At 45.8% G+C, this 25049-nt stretch overlaps 1 protein-coding gene across 3 annotated transcripts; it reads left to right on the top strand.

Moving 5' to 3' along the window:
- On the top strand, window positions 1–24167 carry SKP2 (S-phase kinase associated protein 2). Of its 3 annotated transcripts, XM_081132979.1 has the most exons (11): window positions 1–254; window positions 757–1028; window positions 10652–10763; window positions 12583–12726; window positions 13988–14122; window positions 15943–16041; window positions 17152–17282; window positions 18128–18179; window positions 18353–18460; window positions 19315–19399; window positions 21676–21764. In XM_081132979.1, exons 1-11 carry the CDS (start codon window positions 247–249, stop codon window positions 21676–21678), a joined length of 1149 nt encoding a protein of 382 aa, XP_080989105.1. In that variant the 5' UTR covers window positions 1–246; the 3' UTR covers window positions 21679–21764. The 3 variants fall into 3 exon arrangements, with proteins under 3 accessions (XP_080989105.1, XP_080989106.1, XP_080989104.1); XM_081132980.1 differs by lacking the exons at window positions 19315–19399; window positions 21676–21764 and adding an exon at window positions 19209–19306 and having other exon boundaries at window positions 2–254; XM_081132978.1 differs by lacking the exon at window positions 19315–19399 and having other exon boundaries at window positions 5–254; window positions 21676–24167.
- The last annotated feature ends 882 nt before the right edge of the window (window positions 24168–25049 follow it).

The raw sequence follows: 25049 nt of genomic DNA on the forward strand, positions 1-25049 counted from the left end.
GGACTGCGAGGCGGGGCAGAAACTACAACTCCCAGCAGGCTGCGGGGCCGCGGACGGCGGCCGCGGAGCCCGAGTAGAAGAGCCGAGCGCGCGCGGCGGGGATGGAACGTTGCTGGAGTTGGCGGGTCTAGCTGCAGGGGCCGCAGCCGCACGCCTCGGCCCGCCGCGCTCCGAAGCGGGAATCCGGGAGGCGGGCAAATCCGCAATTAAACGCACCCATTTAAAATCCGGGAATTAGTGGACGCCATGCACCGGTAAACTGATTACAAAAAGGGGCAGAATATGAATGGACCGTTTTAATTCATTTAGGCCACGAATATTGCTGCTTGCTAAAATTGTTGCTCATGCTGAAATGTGAATGGTTTCTTAGCCCCCTTTGGGGAGCGCGTGGATGGATGGATGCTTGAGTGCGGGGATCAGAGTGTGGTTTTATTTGCCTTTCCCTATTGGGCTTGCCTGCTGCTGATTTGAATCGCTGTATGATTTCCCTCCGTCTTTCCTTGTCTGTTCCCTCCACTTTAAAAAATCTTTATAAGGCCTTCTGCATAATCAGAATCGTAAATCAAAAAGCCTTTTCGATTTGTTCGGTTATTTTCTCTTTCATTCTTGGGAACTTGCCGCCGGCATGTAAAAAATGCAGTTCTGTTAGCTGCTGTGAAAGTTTTTTACATTGCATAACTTACAGTTTCCTTTAGGCCTACCAATTATTTATGGGTGTGTTCCTCAAAGGAAAGGGGCTATTGTGCATTTTTGCAGGAAACACCTCCAGGAGATCCCAGACCAGTCTAGCAACGTTACCACCAGCTTCACTTGGGGATGGGATTCTAGCAAGACCTCCGAGCTGCTCTCAGGCATGGGGGTCTCCGCCCTGGAGAAGGAGGGGGTGGACAGTGAGAATATCCCCCAGGAACTGCTCTCAAACCTGGGCCACCCGCAGAGCCCCCCAAGAAAACGCCTGAAGAGTAAAGGGAATGACAAGGACTTTGTGATCATCCGCAGACCCAAGCTAAATCGAGAGAACTCCCCAGGTAAGGTGTGAGGGTAAAACTGTCAGTCTTGGAAGGGGGGGTCCGTGGATCTATCTTGTTGGTAAACCTTTGTTTGGGGATCTTTAGGATGGGGCCCTTTTAAAATCACCTAATTCTGAAGGTATTTTCCAAAGAAGCGGAACAACTCATTGTCAATGAAGTCTATAGGAATCTTGGTAGGTATATATCTTCTAGTGCTCAGTCGATTTCTAACCCATGTGAAATTTTAACCCATGAGAAGATATTCCTGCCTTTTTCCCTAGAAAGTAATCTGCTTCCTCAAAGGCCAGCTCAGTGCAATGAAAAATGGGAACACACGTGATGATCTTCTTGTAGGACTCTTAGTTTGTATTCTGCTGTTTTATGCCCCTGGTTGAGCTTTATTTGTCAAAGTACTGCTAAAGTGGATGTTAAACTAAGTGGAGGAGACTTAACCAGGTCCACTCCCATATGGGATTCTTTTGTTATGCTCTGTCTCCATTACTGCTAGCACTCTCTGTTCAGTCACCAAGCCCCAAAACCTGCAGATCAGTCATATTCCCACCATCCCCAAACATCCACCCAATGATTGAATCTTTTCTCCCTGTCTTTTAAATATTTCTCAAGCTCTCATCCCCCCCAGACCCATCCCCCAGAGCTAGAATGGACTGACTGAAATGTAGAATAGAAACATCGATAAGAGAGAGAGAAACATCAATCAGCTGCCTCCTGCATGCCCCCTACTGGGGATTGAGCCTACAGCTCCAGGCATGTGCCCTGACTAGGAATCCAACCAGCGACCTCTTGTTTCATGGGTCAACGCTCAACTGCTGAGCCACACTGGCCAGACTCCGTTCCCATTCTTAAGCAGGTGATTGAGTACCTCCCAGAGTGGATCAGAACTATAAGAGTACTCCAACCCATAGTGCACTGACCTGGGGTTATCAGTTTTTCTTGCTAGTAAATCATTTAAAACATTAATTCAGCAAGTATTTGCTGAGCACATACTATGTGCCGGGGAAACAGCAGTGAACAAAACATAAACATTCGTACTCTCATGGAGCCTGTGTTTTAGAGAGAGGACACAGTGAACATAATAACTATGGTATGTAGTATGTTAGTGATCAGTGCTACGCCTAAAAGAAAACTTTGAACAAGCCAAGAGGGATTGGAAGTCCTGGGGTAGGAAGATGGATGAAAATTTTAAACAGCATATTGATGGAAAGCCTCACTTGGACAGTGAGCCTTACACAAAAGGCATGAAGGAGGGAAGGGAATGTGCCGTGCAAATATCTTGGAGAAGAGAGCCCTAAGCCTTGGGAGCAACCACTGCAAAGACCCTGGGGCAGAAGCATGTCTTGTTTGTTGAAGGATCAAGAAGAAAGCTCTATTCTAAGGGTGATATGAGCCAAGGGGAGAGTAGTGGGAGATCAGGCTAGAGGTGCTTGTTTTGCTTTAAAAAAATCTGGGTTTTGGGGGTTTTGATCCTTTCTTTAGGAAAGAGAATCTTCAGGTTATGGTCTGGGAATCTACATTAGGAGTTGAGTTAGACAGGCAGTAAAGGGTTATGGTGAAGTCAGACATATCTGGGTTTGAGTCCCTATCTTGCCGGTCACCAGCCTTAGGAAGTTATTGGGGCTCCCCGCGCCTTCGTTTCTTTGTGAAATGGAGAAATACCCACTTCCTAGGCTACTGTGAAGATTAAATGAAAGAATGCCCGTGAAGCTCGTAGCACGCCGCCTGCATGTAACACTCAGGAAGGAAACCCAGTTAATTTGGTCGACAACATTTCCGACAGCCATTCGGGAGGCTGCTTCACTTTTTCTTTTGTCCTTAATGCGGCTGGTCTGACCCAGTTAGTGTAGGGTTTTTTCCCTTCAGAACTTAATGTCACTGCTGTACTTAGTGTGTGGAATGCAGCACTAGCCGTTTGGTGCTTGACCACCCAAACGTGGTGAAAGACACTCGGTGCAAAATGAGCAGATGTTGACCAGTTTTGTCTGGTGCTGATCTCTTTCAACGTGGAGCATGATCACCTTGTCCTTCGGCATTCTCACACACACACACACACACACACACACACACACACAGATCTAAATTTAAAAGACATCTTTTAAGAGAGACCCTCTGGAAACGACAAGGTTAAGGGACGGTTGCAGTCTTCTAGCAACTGCAAGTCAAGTTGAGGAGCAAAGACAATACACATTGAGAGGAGCTCACAGCAAGAGACAGAAGCTGGCCACCCGATGTGTAGGAGGCCAGAGAAGGGCTAGATTGTTAAGTTTCACTTCAAATATATATGTCTGAAGTGAGAAGAGCGGGGCAGGGAGGGAAGTAATAGCATACATTGTACGGGTGGAGTTAATTGCACGCAGTGTAGACCGGTTTGCTGGTGTGGGGGCTGGGTGGAGAGGTGAAGTCAGTGATGGGGGATGAAGGGCAGCTGGTGTGGTGGGTTCCCTGCGGGCCTCCCGGGGCCGGGCCCCCAGTGTACTGGATCATCATTCCAGGGAGTTTTGTGTGCAGTTGTCAGGACAGGTGGCGCACAGCTCTGCCAGGATTAGGGTAGAACAGGCCACACCTGCTTTGCCTAGAGATCTGATGACAGTGGCCCTGGACTGTGAGTTTCTCTTGGTTCTTCCCTCAGCAGTCTCTCCCTACAGGCCCCAAGCCAGGCTCACATCTGGCAGCTAAACCCTCTTTATCTGTCTGCTTTGGAAGATAAGCACTATGTGACCAACCCGTACCAGGACAAGCCTGATTGGCCCTTGGGGTGAGTGTGTGGAAGGAGTTTGGAAGAAATGGCCAGTAGTGAGGTCATTGATAGGCAGAAACAGGACAACTACATTTTATTTGTGGGCATTAAATGCCTGCCCTTGTCCTGTCTTTGCTGCTTCCCCCCTCTCCCTCCAAACAGGATGCACGAAAACACTGTTGAACTAATTTGTTGATCACTTTCCCGTGGCTGTTAAACTGCTTCAAATTCCAGACCCCACACTAGTTCTCAGACTGGAGACTCCAAAGTTTAGAGTATGCTGATATCCCCAAGGGACCTTGTTCGAAGTGCAAAATTCCTGAGATACGGATCCAAGAAGTCCTTCCTTAAACCTGGAATCTGCTTTAATAGCCCCAGGCAAACAGAGCTCCTCCAATTTTTTTTTTTTTTTTAACCAATAAGAAATATATTTTACATTGCAGTCCTGGGTATCTAAAACAGATATTTCATAAAACCATATTCCCTTTACTAAGGTACTTCCTATTCTGTTCCATCCCATTTTTCAAAAACAGTGTTGGTTCGGTTCTCAGTCGTGGCACATGCCCGGTACGGGCTCAGCTGATCCATGTTTCTCTCTCTCCCCCTCTTCCTTCCTCTTTCTCTAAAATCAATAAAAATAATTTTTTAAAAAAATACAGTGCTGGTCAAACTAGACTGATTTCACGACTCACCAATGAATCTCAGCCTGCATCTTTCAAAACTCAGCTGTTAGATCCTCTACGGGACCTTCCCAGGCACTTTCTTTGCTCTGTAGCTTTCATTCATTCATTCATTCATTCATTCATTCATTCGTTCGTTCGTTCGTTCGTTCAGCAAAGACTTACTGAGCACCATTCTAGAGATTAGAAACACAGCAGTGAACATGACAGGCGAAAAACTTGGCTCTCATAGAGCTTATATACTGTACCTTATTTTCCAAATCGCTATTTCCATGGTTTCTCCATTGCTCTTCCCACACTCCAGGGGTGAGCGAGCCTCACAGAAATCTAGGGTTGTGGGGCAGAGGGGATCACTGAGCACCTCTGGTTTGGTTTTGCTGTATTTTGCTTTCTTCAGTTTTGCCCACATAGCAAAAAAACAAAAACACCAAGAGCTAGCGTGATCTAGTGTGTTCTTTCTTTTTGTGACGTGTGGAAAGAGGAAGGAAAACTCATCTCAGATGGCCGAATCTGTAGCTTCCCAGAAAGGAAGCCTGGGTTGTTACTACTTAACAACAAGCTAGCAAAGACAGACATGAGTTGAGCCCTCACCCTTAAACAATACACAAAAAACAGTAGGCATGAGCGGCAGGGCCTGCTTACCCTTCAAGTATAGTTTATCTGTGGAGAGTGGAGTCAAAGTTTTGTTTATGGTTAAGATGACGCAGTGTTTTAAGTTGAATTTGAGTATGTGATGTTCCCAGAAAGAAATAGGTCGAGTGAGAGGAGTTCCGTATCCTGCAAAGATCTGAAACTCAGACAACTCTCCAATGAGCATTTCTTTCCGGAGGAGTTGAGAGGCATGGGCAGTGATGAGTCAAGGGGTGGATGGCTGGGTTTGCACCTCAGGGCTGTGGAAATGGTGGTGGCCACGGGTGATGGGTGATGACTGGCAGGGATGTGAGTCTGGCCAACGGCTTCCATGGAGCTGAAGACTGGAGGCCTTGGGCTGAAGAATGATTTCCCTTCCTGAGCAGCCCTGGGCGGTTTACAGGAGGCCAGGGGAGGAAAGACCTGTTCTGGACTTTCTCACGCGCTCTGGGCAAACAGACCAGCCAGCAGCGCAGCCAGGAATCCAGGAAACAGATGGTTGCTGTTCTGAGAATTAAATATGGCAAGGCAAATGAGATTACGCACATCACAGGCCTGGGTACCGCCGCTAGAGCGGCTACGTGAAGGCAGACTTCTGCCCCCATCCGCTTGGGCAGCAGCCAATTTTAGGCTGCGACACCCCCACCCAGGGGCCCTAGAATCACCGTGGCCCTGTGGTCAACTGAGTGGGGCCTTGGGGATTTGGCTGCTGGCACACTTTCTGAGCCATTTCTCTTTCCATCTGGTAGCCAAGCCCTTGATAGTTCTCAGCATCTTTGTTTCATACCCTCTCCTCTCCACCTCTCCCTCCCAGCCCTGGTTGAAGTCGTTTTTTTGTGGGGATTTTTTTTCATAGAAAGTCAGGTTTAATTCTCACCTTTCCTGAGCTCTTAGAACATCAAGTACTCAGAACAGGGAGAGCATGTAATCTTAGAGCATCCTAGGATAGAAAGAAGGCATGAGAGGTGGAGTCAGACCTGGGTTTGAATTCCCACTAGGCCACCAGCTAGTTGTGTGACCTTGCCCCTTTTGTCATAGTTGCATCTTCTCCTGGAGCCCCTTCCCCCACCTCAAAGGCTGCTTATGTTCTGATAGGACATTTCCTTTGTGCCCTGATTTGTCTTCAGCGTCATTCCCCCCCAAATGCTAACAGTGCCAAGCTATTCCTTTGCAGGTGCTGTGTGCCCACCTGCAGTGCCCTCTGCCTCCTGGCCAGCCTTGCAACACCTACTTCTTATGGCTCCACGCCTTTCCTTGGGGTTGTGGGATTTGGAACAGACAGAACAGAACCGAGTTGGACCTTTGGCTCTGTCACCTAATGGTCAATATCATCTTGGCTAGATTCTTTAGCTTGGCTAAGACAAGTTTGCTCATCTATAAAATGGGATAATGCTACTTAGTACAAGGGCTACTGCAAAGATTAGGTTGCTCTACTAAATACCTGAGACTTTTAGGTCTCTCAGTAAGTGACAATTTTTTTTTAAATCCTCAAGGATATGTTTTTTTATTTAGCTCATTCACAGTTTGCATGAGGGGAGAGTAAAAGGTATAATGCATTTAGCAAAGATTTAGCAAATGCCTGCAGTGTGCCAAGCGTTGTGCTAGGTGCTGGGCGTGATCTGGGCATGGGGGCTGTGGTGGTGACCTGGGAGTGCTCTTCCAAGGAAGTGACATTTAATAAGGATCTGAAGGATGCCTAGGAGTTGGCAGTGAAGATGGAAGTTGCAATGCAAAGCCGTAATTCCAGGCTTCTCTTGCTCACGTGGCTTCATTGCCTGGCTTTGCTGCCCTCTGCAGACCTCTGCATTCATTGCTATGCCAAACTTTCCTCCTAGCATTTTAACTACCTATCTGTATATTGTTCCGGATTTCTTATGTCTTCCCAATAAAATAGGAAGCACCAAGTTTGTTCATTTCTCCTGCCCTGTACTTCACAGAGCAAGCCTCTCTACTTTTCTTTCCACCCATCTTTAGTGGACGCTTCAGTGGCCCACCCATAGCCCCTTAAAGCTCATGGTTCCCACAGCTTTCTCCTGCACGCAGGTGTGCTGGGGAGTTAGCACTCCTGCCTCCCTCCCAGAAGCCCCAACCGGTGACTGACAGCATTGGTAGATTAATACCCCAGCACCCATGCCCTCTGCTGGGACAGCTCTGGGGTGGTTTCCTGCAGCCCCCAGCAGATTTGAACCCGTTGCCCATAGCAACAACCTCCTGACTAACATGTTTCCTTAACAGAGTTGGCTTCCTTCCCTTCCACATCGCCCCCCACTCCTTCCAGGGCTTCCTGAGATCACTTCCTAAAGAAATGACCTGAATTCCGATCCTCGGGACCTGCTTCTGGGGATCCCAAGCTTAGCTAGAGGGTGGTTTGGGGGTCTTGGTAAATCACACTATGCCTCCCTTTTCACCTTAGAGTGAAAATTTGAAGCAGCATTGAAGAGGCCCCAAGAAGAAAATGTGCAGATTCAGTGGGGAAAAGAAAGGAAGAGAGACGAGAGAGAGTTAGACTCTGCCGCTCAATCTTTTCCCATATATTAACCTTCGCAGAGAACAACTTTGGAGATCATCTTTCCATCCCCATTCCTACAGATGAAGAAACTGAGCCTGGGGGGTTAAGTAACCTGTAACCTGCCCAAGGTTCATGGATTTGGCGGCAGCATTGCTGAATTCCAATCAAAGTTTCTTCCTTCTTGCAGCAGTTCTTACGCTAGTTGGGGGCGGGGGGTTCGGGGGGTCAGGCACCTGGTGCCAGGATGGTCTTTGCAGATCATGGTGAAATCTCAACCTTAGATTCAAAATATGTAATTTTTTTGCCAAATCAAATGCTACAATCTAATCTCCAGATACAAGAGGCAGCAGAGGTCAGGGAGTTCAGAAGACTTAATGGAAGAAAAACTTGAGAAAAACCTGTCCATCAACTTTTTTCCAGTTAGGGGAGCTGAGCAGGAGCCTGGTTTGAGGACCTTCGACCTCTGTGTATGCTGACCTTGGAGGACCTTTGTGGTGGTGACGTGAGGAGGGTGGCTGCCATGCTGAGGAGCCTCAGTGTAATCTCTAGCTGCCCCCCGGGTCTTGGTCAAGGGTCAACATTGATGATCTGCCTTCATCCCTCTACCCCTAGCATTCAGAGCCTTTAATTTTGTCCTGTAGATAGAGGGGGGCAGGCGTTGAGCAACAGCACATCTACTCATTCTTCAAAAAAGCTACCTCTTCCAGGAAGGCTTCCCTGACCACTGCTCCACCCCCATACACTGCACAGCACCCTGAACCCTGCCTATCATGATACTTCATTGAAATTTCCTCCCTTGTCTGTGTGTCTCAGGCTCTGAGCAGGCCGTGCCTTATTCATCTTTTTATCCCTAGAAAAGACCGCAACACATAGTACATGTTCAATAAGTACACGAATGGATGAATGTTTTAGACACTGTGCTAGTTCTTGGGAATACAAAGATTTTTTTTAAATGAATTCTTGTTCTCAAGAACTTGTGGTCTAGTGATAGACCAGACAGATGAGAAAGTAAATAATAAATTGTAACCAAACCTGTGTTTGGTGCTGTCATGGAGGTCTTCATAGGAGTGGGGTCTTTACTAGCAATTGGTTTTAAATTAATAGCAGTCGGGGGTGGACACAACATATACAGGCAGAACGCAAATGACTCTAAGAATTACAAAGAACTAAATCTCTGGGACACACTTCTAGATAATGAACATAGAAAAATATTGGGTCATAACGTGAAAGCTTTGAACTTCATGCTGATTGGTATAGACTTTAGGCTAAATATTTGGGGGGACAGCAATGAAGGGCTCTAGTGGAGGGAAGGGCAGGATTGTTTGAGAAAGATTGGGAAGATTGCTCGGAATGTGCCTGGAGGCAGCAGCCGCCCTGTGCCTCACCTTTCTCCCTCAGGTCCTCAGGAGCCCGGTACAGTCACTGTTAAATACTGGCCCCTTTTAAATGGGGGGGGGGGGGGGCTGTATATGCAGGCTCTCCGGAGACAACTAACGAACAAGTAGGAGACAGGTGGAGATTGAGTTTAAGAAATTGGCTCACGCAGTTAGGAATTATGGAGGCTGGAAAGTCCCACCCACGATCTGCATTCCTGAGGCCTGAGAACCAGGACAGCCGGGGTGTAGGTTCCAGTCCAGGGTCTGCAAGCTGGAGAGCCACGCCCCAGGGAGAGAGCCTGCTCTTCCTTAATTAGGCTTTTGTTCTGATCAGGCCCTGGATTGGATGAGACCTCCCCACACAGGGCGGACCTTCTGCTTTATCAGGTCTACGGATTCAGATGTTAATCTCAGCCTGAAACACCCTCACTGACTCGCCCAGAACTCTAGACCCAGTCTAGTTGACACAGAAAATTAACCGTCACGGAGGGGAGAGGCTGGCTCTAAATTGGTGTAGATCAATGGAAGGTAGCAGGAGCTTGGGAAGGCCAGTTTTTGAGCGAATCTGACAACTCTCAGTATTTCTTTGGTGCACCCTTGTTTCCTTCTTGGCCATTGTCATATATGTAAGCGTTTACTACTTGTTGGATGGCTGTTTAGAGATTTTTTTTTTGAGACTAAGAAAACTGGTCTTCCTCGATCTACCTCCATTTTTTCCTGAACACAGCAGCTATAGTAACTTTTTTCTTTTTTAAACTTACCAGGAGATCGAGATTTTGTCACTCCTATGCTCAGGCCCCTCTAGTGACTGCTCAGCACATTGAGTCAGAGCCAAAGACCCAATCATGACAAAGAAAGCCCTGCATGACCTCGTCTTTTACCCCCTGCACTGTACTCCTTGATGTTCCTCAAAGCAGACATGCTGTTCCTTGCACCTAGAACACCGCCCCCCCCACTCCCACAGGGCCGACTCCCTCGCTTTGCTCAAGCCTCTGCTTGCTGATCGCCATCTCTCCAAGGCTTTGCCTGCCCACTGTGTCCAGACCTTGAGCACCCACCACACTCCCCATCGTCTCCTTTATTCTGCTTAATTTCTATGCATAGCACCCATCAGTGTTCACACATCATGTCGTTTACTAATTTTTTTATGTGTGATTGCCTGTTTCCTATTTTGTCTGCCCTGTTTACTGCTCTCTCCCCGACGCCTGAAACCCCTGCTCAGTACATACTTGTTGACTAATAGATGATTGATATTACACTTCTAGGTAAATTGTAAACCTGACAGAAGAGAGGAAGGCCCATTGCCTTTTAAATAAGGTCACTACTTGATAAGCCCTCCACCTAATCCTTAGCGACCAGAAATATCACGATACGTCAGACCTTGTATGACCTCTGAGAGGGCTGCGGACGTGCTCTGAGCCTTTGCCAAAGATTGCCTGGCGGGCACCGAAGGATGAGTTCTGTGAAAAGCGTTCATGGTTTCCCCTTTTCTTTGCCAAGAAAATACGGGGCTTACTTCATGGTGCCTACACAGCGGGTGGACAGGAAAACAATCGAGAGAAGGAGTTAATTTGATTAGCGTTATATTCCTGTTTCAGGCTGAATATTGTGTATCCTTTGCGTGCATGAAAAGAGTCAGTAGACTTGGCAGTAAAAGCAGTGGTGATGGGAAAACACTTTTTTATTTCTTGAAGGTGTTTCCTGGGACTCCCTCCCAGACGAGCTGCTCCTGGGCATCTTCTCCTGCCTGGCCCTCCCCGAGCTCCTCCACGTCTCCTGTGTCTGTAAGAGGTGGTACCACCTAGCGTGAGTATTGCCCACTCCCCCTGGCACATGGGGAGCGGGGAGAGAAGGGCAGTTTACTCACCATTTGGGTCTGATGAGACTAAAAACCCAGAAAGCTAGAGTAGCACAAAGCAAACAAGTATCTTCCTGTTTCTATAAGTACTTAGCGTCTTATTTCACCTGGAGGTGAAAACTTACCCATCTCTGAGACCCCCTTTGCCCTGGGCCTGGGCAAAGGAGTTACAGAGGAGGCAGCTGCTGGGCTGGGCGGGGGTGCGGGGGGGAGAGGGCACGGGGCCCAGCCCCTGCCGCCGCGGCTCTGGGTGGCCCAGGGAAGTCCACGACACTCAGCTTCATCCCCAGTAGGTAAGTGGGAATAAGGCACCTTCGGGACAGGACAGTTGTGAAGACGGATACACAGATGCCGCCTGCGCGGGGCCGGCCCTGGAAGCTGTCAGCACGTGGCGGCCGCAGGTGCTGGTGCTTCCTGGTCGGGGGACAGCGCCTTTCAGGTGGGGGCCGTGAGCTGCACGTGGAGAGCCCTGGTGAGCTGGAAAGGCAGGAACAGGCCGGAGGCGGCCAAAAAGGCTGGTTTTTCCACCTTTAGCCCTTCTCCCCATCGAGCCCCTGGGCAGCTCTCTCTCTTCACACACCAAGGACCCCCGTGGCGAGACAGGAGGAGCCCCTTCCTTTCCACTCGGGGGTGGTGGGCATAAGACACCTCGGTCTTCACGGTTCAGCTCCTCCCAGCCGAGCGACCCCACTTGGTTTTCTTTTTCCCCCCCTCGTCCTCATCGTGCGGAGTCAACGCCCATTCAGAAAGCACTCATGCGCCGGCGCCGGCCCTGCCTTCTTGCTGACCGGTCACGAGATAACTCGTGTCTGCACTTAGATTCCCTTAAGAAACTTTAAACATCTTGTTGACCAAAGTATCCGGCTGCACGGGCAAGTTCTGGCTCGAAATAGCCGGTCAGCAAGTTAATAACAGAGATCAAACAACACATCGACAATTTCTTTAGGCAGAATTATTTCAAAGCCCTCGCCAGTGGGCTGCTCACTTCGGGCAGTGTCAAAACATATAATTCTGGTAGGCATTTCAAAGGCTCCCTCGTGTGCTTGATCTCGTGTTTCCTTTTTGTCAAATGGAATTAATCTGTGGCTGTTTAAGCTCCCTGGTTGTGTGCTCAGTATCAGTTCCTCCTTTTTTGCGTTAGAAACACTCCAAAATCTAAGTGATATTTTTTTCCTTTCACGTTAGTTAATATATATACACGTGCATTTCTATGCGTGTGTGTGTGCGTGCACCTAAGAGCTATTATAAAACAGAGCTGAACTATAACTTTTTCCTGGTAGATGTCCAAGAGTCATAGCTCATAATAAAGTGCTAAGTGTCCCACTTGTAGCTGTATTGACACATTATTTGGGGTAACTGTGGTAACCTGTTTAGCTTAATAGAAATGGCAAGAGGGATCATTGTGGCCATTTTGAACCTATTCACTTCAATAGTCAGGCATTCGGAGCAATCAGTTTTGAAGTTACCAAACTGAATTGAACGCTGGAATTTTATTCTCTGAGTCCAGATCCTTGCATTAGGTGGTTGATGACAGCATCAAAGTAGAAATATGTAAAAAGAGGAACACGGAAGCTCATCCATGATATAGCCAAGACGTATTCAACAGTGTCTTGAAAATGTCATAACTAGTTTAGTCGACTTCAAAGCAAAGGTGTCTTCAGAGTTGGGAGGCAACTTATTGGCTCATCCGCTTCATTAGCAATGGCCCCGAGAGCCTCAGTACCCAGTGCCCCCAACTTGCCAAACCGAGCGCCTCGTCTCTTCCAGGTTTGACGAGTCTCTGTGGCAGACCCTGGACCTCACAGGCAAAAACCTGCACCCAGAAGTGATTGGGCGGCTGCTGTCTCAAGGGGTGGTTGCCTTCTGCTGCCCGCGATCATTTGTGGACCAGCCATTAGTTGAACATTTCAGGTAAAAAAGACGAATCCCAGGGAAAGACTTATTTCTAAATCTCGAGGTGGGAACAGATCAACACTTTTTTTTCCCCCTACGTCCAACCTGACAGAGCCTGCAACAGGCCGTCTGTGCGGTGTGGGACGCTAATTGCATATTTTGCTATGGGGGTCACGGGGCACAGGGTTCAGTGACACCCTTCCCTGTTTAACGCGTTTTAACTCGGGGTGACTGCTGGGCTCCTCCCTGGCTCAGAGGTGCCTGGCAGCTTCTGAAGCGGGTCCTCAGCAGGTGGCCCGTGAGCCTATGTGGCAGGTCCCAGGGCACCCTGGCTGCTTCCCCAATGCCCGTTTCAGAGGAAGAAAAGAGCTCGTGAGGAGTCTTTTCAGGTCGAGAGCTTGGGTTTCCGATCCCATCGTGGAGAAATCTGCAACCTGAAGAAGGGTCCTCCTTTTGTGTGTTTTGTAGGATATTTTGAAATAACTCCCGTTACTAATACAGCTTGGTGCCAGCTCAGACTTGAGTAGAATGACTAGATACAGAACAGAAAAATAAGCTAAAGACAGAGGAAGGATGACACTTGTATCCTGATTCGAGTGATTTTTCCCACCACTCTGTCTCCAGATGGTGGCACTCCTGTCCTGCTGGCGTTTGTCCCTGTGCTGTGGCTGTTTCTCTCCTTCCCATATTCCTTTGCTCACTCCAGCTGCCTTCTTTCTCAGTCCTCACACTGTCCTTGGACAGCCATGTCCTGTGCACCCACGTGTATGCTGGAACCCTCAGGTCCTCATCTGTAGCTCATTCCTCTCCTTCAAACAAATTCCCATTTCCAATGACCTAGAAACTCCCACACCTGAATTTCCTCCAAGGCCCTCAGTATCAGCGTATCTAACATCATACTCGGCCCCTGCACAACCTCTCTTCCTTCATCTGCCACTGCCCTCCACCCCTCCTCCTCACCAGAAGGCATCCTAGGCATAAGATCCTAGTCACCCACACCCAGTTCGATCTCACGATGCCCACTGATTGATCTCTAAGTGGGACTCTATCGGCAGCCACATCTTGACTTGGCAAAAATCCTGTTGAAGTTTAAAATGAGCAAGGATGGGAATTCACTAGGAGCGATCTGTTTTATGGCAAAAACTAAAGTGAAACCTTGCAGTGTGCATTCAGTGTCTAGCTTGTGATTGTGCTCACTGGGGAGGAGGCAGGGTCGGCTTTGATCTGGACGGACTGTGTGAGCCACCTAGCAGAGCCTCTCTTTCTCTCCCGTGCCCAGCCCTTTCCGCGTGCAGCACATGGACCTGTCGAACTCGGTCATCGAGGTGTCGACCCTCCAGGGCATTCTGTCTCTGTGCTCCAAGCTGCAGAATCTCAGCCTGGAAGGCCTACAGCTTTCGGATCCCATTGTCAAGTGAGTGGCAGCCCGGAGCATGTCACAATGGCCATCGTTTCCTGGGTATAACTGGGGTGCCCCACTGTCCATATCCAGACGGACTCAGAATATCCAGCGCAGTGTTTCAGTCTCTGAGAAACTTTCCGGGACTCATCCAGGCAAATGACGTTAGGTGCATGCTAGCTGCATGCCAGGCTTTGTGCTGTGTTCTGGAGATGCGCGGGCAAATAAGGGCACAGGCCCTGCCTCCTGCATGGGAGGGACAGATAATTACAGTGCGGTGTGTTAACTGGGTCGGTGAATACGTGGCAACATATAGTGAGACCTAATTAAGTGTAGGGAGGGCCGCCTTCTTGGAGGAAGTGACTAAAGCTGAGTGCTGAAGATACCTCCTTGAAGGGAAAGCCGCCTGTGGCTGTACACTTGTCATTGGGAATCACGAGCACAGGGCTCAGTGAGGGGCGTGGCGGGTGGCCGGACGTGAGGCTCCTCAGGAATCAGATTCTCTTTTTTTCCCCCCACCACTCGTTTTTGGTTTTGTTTTTCTATCACCATTTATCCCCCATGTACCACCTTCAGTCATATGGGGGCTAATGAAACTAACAAGCAAAACAGAGACAGACTCGTAGATAGAGAGCAGGCAGACAGCTCGGGTTGGGGGAGAGGGTATTAGTGGGGGCCAGGAGGGACTGAGCAAAAAAGAAAAAAAACTCATGGACACGGACAACGGGGATCAGATCTAGATCTGCAAGGGCCCTGCCGTGCTGGGAGAAGGCGACTCCGCCGTGGGCTGTGAAGAGGGAAGCGTGTAAAGAGCGTGCTCCTGAGAATGGAAGGAACAGGGCAGAGCTGAGATTTAGAAAATCAACTCGCTGACCACCTCAGAGGCTCAGGCAGACCTGGAAGAAAGTAGGTTAGTTTAGGACTCTGTTGTGTTCACTCAGGTGAGAAATGATAAAACCTGATGTAAAAAATAGAGTAATAATCATGATAGCCACCAACATTTACTGAGCACTTACTGTGTGCCGGATACTAAGTTCTTCAAAGTCCCATAAAATATGTTCTTATTGTTCCCTTTTTGCAGTGTGGACACAGGCACAGGCTGAATAACTTGTCCAAGGTCACACAGTTTATAGGTGGCAGCACCAAGATTTGAACCTGGCTGTGATGATCCCAGAACTTGCTCTTAGTCACTAAGTTTCACTAACACGAGGCCTTTGGGAACGTAGAGAGGGCAAATTTGAGAGACATTTAATTGAAAGAACCCAGGGACTTTATAAGTAGAAGTTTGCCTACAAGTTAATTCCAATTGTGGGTGAAATGGAAATATATTTATTCTGTTGCCTTTTTTTTTTTTTAATTTAAAAAGTACATTCTTGAATGTTTCCTGTGTATTTACTGTGTGCCAGGCACTGTGTTAAGCCCTTTATTAATTATACCACTTCATTTTAACAACCCTACCAAGAAGATACTGACACTACCATTTCACAGATGAGTAAACTGAGGCAGAGAGAGCATCCTGCTCGGTGTAGTACACACAGTGAGATGTGAATTTAAATTTTTTTCACGTTTTAATTTTAACTAAATTTATTGGGGTGACATTGGTTAATAAAATTATATAGGTTTCAAGTGTACAATTCTATGATACATCGTCTGCATATTGCATTATGTGTTCACCACCTGAAAACCCATTATCCGCGCGACATGAATTGAAGCTCGCTGCTGACTGCAAGGCCTGTCGGTGCTTAACCACCTCACCAGCCTGCTTTCCTCAGAATGCTTATTGATCAGTAAGAGTGTCTTAATGGGAGTCTTTTGACACTTTTCTCTTTTCCCAGTAACCTTGCGCAGAATTCAAATTTGGTGCGGCTAAACCTTTCTGGGTGCTCCGGCTTCTCAGAGTCCGCCCTGAAGACTTTGCTGAGTAGCTGTTGCAGGTAGGCAAGGCCGAGGCCGGGCCGTAGCTCTGTGGCTTCGCGTGCACAGTCCTCACGCACATCTGAGTGGAACTGGGAGCTCTCTCGAGCTGATCCGAACTCAGCTCTTGATTTGAATAATATCCTTTGCTCTCCTAAACTTTCTGTCCAAACTCAGGAGCCAGTTCAATAAGTCTGCAAAGGATGCTTGTGTAGCGATCCCTTTTTGTGGTATTACTATTTTAAAAAGGAAAATGTAGTAATACGTTTATCAATAGCGTGGTTGAAAGAAATCTGTTTACACTTAATTCTACAGTCAGAGTTTTTTCCCCCCCTTTAATATCTGTAGACTTAACTGTTTTTATCTTTTCTGCTGTGTTAATGTCAGTATATAAATAAAGGCTATCAAGATACAGATATCACAGCGAGAGGAAGATATGGGTCACAGAACACACAGTACTGTGTGTGGTGCGGGTGTGTCATTTTTAATATCCCTTCGCCTCTGCATATATCTTATAGTGTTGTGCCAATATTTCCTTCATGATCTGATGAACGTAGATTGCTTTTGGATGTCATTGGTGAGATAAATATAAACCCTACATTTTCTCTGTACGGTTAAATAGTTGGACATTTTCTTTGCCTCATTGGCCCAGTTAGAGGCCAAATAAGATGAAGCAGTTTTCTGCAACATCAGTGTCTATCAGGAGTCACTTGTTTAAAACATCTCAGGTGATTGTTCAGTCTGTGTCATTGTTTGCTAATAACCTGGGTGGTTGGGTAAGAAACGGGCTGGAATTTCTGCTTTCAGTTCCGGATTGAGGTTTGAGCCCTTAGGAAGGGAGGAGAGTCCTCCCCTCCATTTCCAGAAGGGGGCAGCATTCACTCAGGCCTTGGCTCAAATCCCCTGCAGACTTTCGGGGGTAAAGGAGCAGGGGAGTGTGTCAACGGGGAGGGGGCGGGACAGTTTTCAGTGAGCAAAGGTAGCCACTTAGAGCAGCAGACGCCCTGTGCGTGGAATGGTGAGAAATCAGTGGCTTCGTATTTGCCCTCTGCGGCAGAGGCAGTGCTGCCTCGAGCACTCACTCCTGTGCGGCGGTCTCATGCTTCCCTTGTTGTCCCTCTGGTGTGCAGACTGGATGAGCTGAACCTCTCCTGGTGCTTTGACTTCACTGAAAAACACGTGCAAGTGGCCGTGGGGCACGTGTCAGAGACTGTCACCCAGCTGAACCTCAGCGGCTACCGGAAGAACTTCCAGCGATCAGGTAGCGGGCTTGGTTCACTGAGCGCCTCCCAGGGGCTGTCCTGCCTAAGCTGCCTCATTGCATCCCGGGCCTGTGTTTTTCCCCCGTTTTTCAGATGAGGTAGCAGCTGATCAGAAGGGTTAGGTAGAGGCATACAGCAGCAGCAAGGTTGAGCCTAGAGTCTCGAATAGAAACCTTTGTACTTTTAGTATACTTTACACTGAAAACTTTTTTTACAGTAGAAAGAGTACACTCTAAAATAATATAAAAAGTATGGTGTGGTAAATACATAAACCAGTAACACAGTTGTTTATTATCAAGTATTACGTCCTGCACAATTGTAGGTGCTTTACTTTTATACAACTGGCAGTGTCGTGGGTTTGTTGACGCAGCATCACCACAAACACGTGAGCCATGCGTTTGGCTTCAACATTTACAACAATGTGTCACTAAATGATAGGAATTTCAGCTCCATTATGATCTATGGGACCTTCCTTGTATATGTGGTCCGTCTTTGAAACATTATGTGGCTCGTAACTATATAGTGGTGTTTGGTTTTGCTTTTTGCTATTGTGAATGGGATCCCCCCCCACACACCATTCCTGCTGATACATAAATAAGCTGTGGATTGTTGCTAACTGCTCAGTTTGCACAGTTCTCTTACTATTTCCAATAGTTTTGAGGTGGTTTGCTTGGATTTTCAGGGTAGAAAAATCTCGTATCCTGAGGCGATGATTTTGTTTTTCTTTCTAAGTGTGTGACTCCGGTTGCATTGTTTTGAGCTTCTAGCCCAGTGATAAATGATAGTATTGATAGCAGAGATCTTTGTCTTGTTCCTTATTAGTGACCATCATTTTTTTTTCTAGATCTCTCTACCTTAATTGGAAGATGCCCCAATCTTGTCCGCCTAGATTTAAGGTATTTTTTTCATTTTTTATTTTAGAAAAAAGTAAGTGAAAAATCACGATTCCTCATTGAATGAGGAAAGGATCTAATAGGTTGAGTTGAAGGAACTCAACCGTGGACTATTTTTCGTTCCCCGGCTGGCTTTGAGGGGCGGGCTGTGAATCTTCTCTTCTGTTCCATGACAGTGACAGCGTCATGCTGAACCACGACTGCTTCCCAGAATTCTACCAGCTCAACTACCTCCAACACCTGTCGCTCAGTCGGTGCTACGACATCATACCTGAAACTTTACTGTGAGTAGTTTTGTTTTGTTAAAGCTACTAGAAGGCAGGAACCAAAAGCCATGCCACTATCAGTGTAACACAAGCTGGTTTGGAGGGACCAGCAAACTAGAAAAACCAAGGCAAAATTGCTTAAAATATCTTGTAAAGGTGAGTTGACTGAAATAATTTACCAAGCATTTATTATTTAGCTGTGAGCAGGTTTAAATATTAGAATACTGTACTAGCAAGAAGATGACGGCCTTTACTTCCAGGGAGCTCAGAGTATAACGGGAGGCAGACCCATCGTGGTTTTGTCCAAAGTTTTCAAATCAGACTCCTGCTTCCAAAAGTTTTCTATCTGGGCTTAGAGGAAAACTTCCATGATCTAGTGCTGTCTGTCCTGGATGGTCAAGGAGTGGGAAGAATAGAAATATTTAAGTGGTAAGTATTGTAAGAGTCTGATGCTCTCTGAGAAGAGGGGAGCTTGTGGCCAAGAGTGAGGCCGCTTAACCCAAAGCTGTATAGTGAGTCAGTGGCTGAAATGGGTCAACAGCCTAGGTCTGCTGGACAGATGCAAAACAGCTGTATCTAATCTGGCAGCTTTTACTAGGAGTGGTTTTGTACCTGCTCAGCCACTTCCACAAAATCAAGGGAGTACAAAGAAAAAAGGAATCTGGTCCATCTTTGTTTTTGAAAGTGCTGCTATATATACACAAGTCACCCTGGGAAAAATATCATCTCTTGATTTTTAAAAGGTTTCATTTCTTTCATCCCAAAGGGCTGGAAAATTCTTCCTCATATCAAGTGTAAATGTATAGCAGATTTATTGAAAACCACAAGAAGTCGGCATCTTGGACTTGATCAGGTGTCTTTTCTTACTCCAGCCAGGATGCCCCGAATGAGGCTGCTGACCTTGTGCAGCTCACAATCCAAATGAAGATAACTGAGCTCTGGTTCCTACCAAAGAAGGTGGTGCATTTGAACAAACAATTTATGTAGTCCTCAGATTATTGGTTTGGATCTTGTTAGTTTCAAGAATTAATGAATAAATCAGATACTCCAGCTGTACAGGGTTAACTGGTAGAATTAGGGAGTCCAGTAATTATATTTTGAATTAATTACTTCAGTTAATCTTGGGCTCAGGGCCTGAGCTGGCATCTCATGTGGAAACGCATTGCCTGAAAGGGATGCCAGTATTTACTTCCATGGCTCTTAGAATGTTAGGGTCTAAATTCATATGCATGGGACTCCTATTAAAACCTCCCGCCCCTTCTAGCATCCACAACTCCTGGGAGCCTCTAGTATCCACCCAAAAACGTTGCCCCGTTGTCTGTTCTCTCCTGTCCCTGCCACCTGGTCTTCAGCCTCAGTGCCTGTGTAGCCTCCTGGGGAGTGCAGAGATCCTTCCTTTTGGGTTGCTTATCTCAAGGCACTCTATCCATGTGTCGTGCTTTTGTTCTTTCTCTACAGAGAGAAAGGAGCTAAGCAGGTAATCTCCAAATGCTGCTTCTTGAGCAGAGGCTAAAAAGAGGCTGAGAGCCCTCCCATTTTATTATTTTTATCCAGTGTGATAATAACACTTGCTTAGTGATACCTGCTGGCTGTGTGACTGATCGTTAAGGGTGCGGGTCTGAAGTCACACCTGGGTGTGAACCCCCCCTGCATTATTATGACTTATTTATCTAAGTTTTACATTGAAATAAGAGAGACGGCACCAGTTTAGTTGCAAGTCAGACCCACCAGAACAGAGTGAGAACAGAAAGAAGAAAAGAGATGCTTTCCTTGAACTTGAAGGTAGAAGAGAGTGTTTCTTTAGGCTCACAGGCTAACCTGTGAGTCCATTAAGATGAGTTTGCCAGTACTCTATCCTTAAAAGTTTCTCAAGATGAAATGTCTTTCCATGTCTTGTTGTCCCCTTGTGAACACCAGGCATGTTTATTTTATTTGGGTAGTACTTTTATTTCCTAAACTACCCTTCATGTTGTATTTAGCTAACATATATGAGATATCTTTGGCGTTTAAGACGCTTTGTTGAATGTAGAATAAATACAACTAGAGTAGTGGGAAGACTGGGTGAGCAGTTTCGGCACAGACGGTCTTAAGGCTGACCAGTTGGGGTTCCACAAACACCAGGGAAGTATCAAAGGTTTCAGAGCGGGGGTGGGGGGGGCGTAATCTGAGCTAGGCTTTTGGAAGGTGCCTTGGACATTGGTATATAGACTAGGCTGGAAGGAAGAAAAATTGGAGGCAAGGTGACAGCTATTATAAGGAAAGTTTGTTTCTTAAGTAACTACTGGCAATATGAAAATCTAAAGGATGCCCCTAACTCCAGGTCATTGATATTGTTCATTGATCTGCAGTGGGGTTTTGTTGAAATTCCAAACCAAATATTCCCTCTCTGAGACTTTGTACTGTGTGTCCCAATCTGGAGCAAATACAGATCAGAGAGATGGATTTCTCAGATCTGGGTTAAGAAGAAAGAATCATTACCAAAAAGTATTGACTGGGTAAATGAGCTCCCTTTTTTTATGAACCAGAATGTCACTGTTGACAGAGTTCTATTTCACCTCCCATGAAACACCTAAGAGGATTAGCTTATGCGTGTGGTATGTGTGATATGTAGGAGAGGTAAGATGGCCACTGCCTCCTCTAAAGGCGTGACTGATCCCCCCTTCTCCATCTGTACCCGACTGCCTAACCCTGTCGGAAATACCCTGAAGGACTGTTAGGTTCTATCACATATAATGGACTTGCAGACTATTAACAGTATTAAGAAGTTGTCGACCCCCTGACATCTTTTGAGATGGGGAGCCTGAGATCAAGTTCATGTCCTTAAACTGCATGTAACTTTTGGTGGTTTCCAACTGGTGCTACAGTAAAGCAGGTCCTTTTCCCATAGCCAGCTTGCTAGCTTGTCCTCACAACACAGCAACACCTTCCAGGATCAATCAAAACTGGAGAAAGGAAGCGAACATGGTTGGATTTTAAATGAACCAACTTGGAGTTTTTTGGTTGTTACTCGGCAGAAGGCACTGGCTTGTTTCCTACGGCCATGCTGCCCGAGCGGTGGCCTGTGCTTCACCATTGGAGTCACCTTTGCTATTTTCTTAAGTCGTCAACTGCAAATTACGTTTTCAGTTTGCATTTTATAGTCTGGTACAAATTGTCGAAACTGGGTCATGTAACTCTGGTGGAACGGTTTCCATAGATACCGCTACTCTGAAAGTCTCTCTCTTCCTTTCCAGTGAACTTGGAGAAATTCCCACACTAAAAACACTACAAGTTTTTGGAATCGTGCCAGATGGTACCCTTCAGCTGTTACAGGAAGCCCTGCCTCACATCCAGATTAATGGTTCCCACTTCACCACCATCGCCAGGCCTACCGTGGGCACCAAAGGCCACCCAGAGATATGGGGCATCAGATGCCGGCTGACACTGCAAAAGCCCAGTTGTCTCTGAAATATTCAGGGCAAGGTGGTGTCTCCTTTTCTCTTGGGATCAGGGAAAATAGGCAGGAAGCCCAGTTGCTGGAGCCCTTTTTATTCTTGGTTTTCCCTTTGCCTTTGTTCTGCAAGTATATTAGAGATGCATTTGAGAAGGAAAACTATGAAGTGTTGCTTTTCTTAAATGACTATAAAAGCTCTGTCACTGCCATGCTTCTGAGAGCCTCGCCATGGGCCTTATGAAATTTCAGGAGAGTGAGCCTGTCATTTCAAGATCCATTCTGAGCAAAGTTTGCGCCATCTCTTCCAAGTGCCCTTATTCTTAAATCTGTTTAGAAACGAACTTACAATTCACCAGCAAGCAAAGCATTTTCTTGATCTATATAGTAACTTAACTTTCTTCTATTTAATTTTCCAGTATTGCTTTATGAGACATAGACTGGAAGAATGATAAGCTATTATTCACATTGTGAGCTGAACAGAATCATAGGATAGTCGGTTTGAGGCAGTCATTCTGTGGATGGAAACAGAAAGAGGCACGTTTCAACTTTGCCTTTGGATTTGCATTTAGACTCAGAACAAGTAGTCCTGGGTAATTCACCTTAAAACCTAAAAAACAACCAATCGCAGATACAGAATTTGGAGGCTCAGGAGGCAGTTTTCTGTGACAGGTTGATCTGAAGGATGTGCTAATGCACATTAATGAAGTATCCTTTAAAGTACTGTGCTCCCAGAATACTGACGTAGCTGAGGAGATAGGATGGTGGTCTTCTAACTTTATGATCAAATGATGTTGCGGGGGTTCTTTCGCTTTTTATATGCCTTGCTTTGTTTTAGAAAGGTGCTAGTACCCAGTCTCTGTTCCTGAAATGTTGGCTGGAATGCTGAACTGAAGTTGCCTGCCGCTTGCCTGTGTTGCTGAGGTTCTTGAAGTTATTTTTATATTACTCTGGAATCAAGTCTTTTAAATCCCCCCCCCCCTTTTTTTGTGTCTTCCACAATCGCTGTTTTAAACTACTCATTTTATAAGGTTACTGGACCTAACGTCCCCTAAGAACTGCCTGTTCCTCTCAATCGGAAATGCACACACTAGAAGCAGGGGTAGGTCCTGTAGTTCCAGAGCAGTAAGCACAGCTTGCACCTGCAGAAAAGCTAAGACTCAGGTGTTGAACCTTTGACAGCATCAGTGATTTTTTTTTTTTTTTTTTTGGATGGTACATAGAAGCAAACGGATTAAATTCTACTTAAACAAAACACTAATTTCTTATTTAAATAGATGGGACCTCCCCATATGTCCAAAATGGAACAGAAAAGCCAAAACCCATCATTTCTATTAACGTTTTTTAAATCAGATTTTCCAAATGTTAGAAACGACGGTATGAAGTGCCCTTATCTGCCAAGACCTAAGGAAGAACATTTTAAAGTAGTTATACCAGAACTGATTATGTTTCAGTTTTGTAGTAGTTCAAAAGTGCTAAATACTACTTGAGATTATTGTTTACAGATTAGTGGCAAGGGCTGGGGACAGGATCCGGGTGGACTCTGACTTCTGGGTGCCCTCAAACACATAGTACTTCCAAACTCAAGTCCAGCCAAAAGCTATTTTGCTAACATGTCAGAGTAATCTGTATTTTTGTATGTGATTTCTACTTTTATACACTTGTTTTAAAATAAAACACATTTTTATAAAAACGAGTACTTCTGCTAAGTTGTATTTTTTTCCTTCCTCTTTTTACTGTAGTTAAAACTGGAAAAGAAGCACTTGGTGGGGGTGCCACTTGTCTCAGCCCTCTCAGTTCAGCATGAGCCCTAAAGTAGTCCTTTCTGCCCCACCTAATTCATATGCTTTTTGTCAAATTAAAATGAGAGTTTGTGACACTTCCTAACAAGGTGCTAAATACAGGCTTACTTATCTGTTTATCTTTAAAGTGCTTTAAAAAGTCATAGCCTTTATAAAACTTCCTAAATTTAGGTGATTGATGGGCCAGTGAAGTACTATCAAGAAAACCAGATACTAGCATTTCTTAAATACAGAACTGATCCGCTTTTACTCTGCATTTCATCCTCCTTAGGAAACTATCGAATAGTGCACCGTAAACCCAGAGGTCTTCGAGGAATTCAGTTCCTTTTGAACCCACCGTTCAAACAGGAGAACGGTGATTCTTTGAGTTTTAAGCATTTTTTTTTTTAACGTTATCACTACTATGCTTCCTTTTCTGTTTTTAATTATGAAAAACGTTAAATGCAAAAAGTAGAGAATATGTTGAACCTGGTCATCCACCTCCAACAATCATTAACTTACGCCCAGTTCATTTTACCCATCTCATCCCTCCCTGCCGCAACAGCCCCAAACACAAGATAATGGTGAAGCCAAGCCCAGACCTGTGATTTCATCAGTGATTTAGTCTGTACCTAAAAAAGACAGAGATTCTCCTGTGTTAATTTGGAAACATGAAATGTCAGTTGTCTCAAGTGTTTTCTTCCATGGGTTTGCTTTGATCAGGCTCCAACCCTGCTTTGGGTTGACCTTCTCTATAAATTAAGGTTTAACTGGCCTACATTGTATTAGTTTCAGGTGTACAACATAATGATTCAATATTTGTAAATACTGAAAAATAATCACAATGCGTCTAGTTAACACTTGTCACCACACTTACAGAACTTTTTATGATGAGAACTTTTAAAATCTACTTTCAAATATGCAGTACAGCGTTATTAACCATAGTAGCCCTGCTGTACATGACATCCCGTGACTTATTTTATAACTGGAAGTTTGTAGCTTTTGACTCATTTACCCATTTCACCACCACCACCCCTCCACAAGCCTCTGGCAACCACCAATCTGCTTTGATTTATTTCACTAGCATGATGCCCAAGGCCCATCCATGTTGTCATAAATGGTAAGATTTTATTTTTTATGGCTGAATAATATTCCATTGTATATGTGTGTATACACAACAGAAACACTAACTCAAAAAGATATATGCACCCCATGTTAATTATAGCGTCACTTACAATAACCAAGATATGGAAACAATCTAAATGTCCACTGATGGATGAATGGGTAAATAAAAGGTGGTATATATTAATATCATCTACCCATTTTTAATCAGATTTTCTTTTTGCTATTGAGTCGTATGAGTTCTTTACATATTTTGGATATTAACCCCTTATCA

Source organism: Miniopterus schreibersii (assembly GCF_964146895.1).
Source record: "Miniopterus schreibersii genome assembly, chromosome: 3".
Classification (NCBI taxonomy): Eukaryota; Metazoa; Chordata; class Mammalia; order Chiroptera; family Miniopteridae; genus Miniopterus; species Miniopterus schreibersii.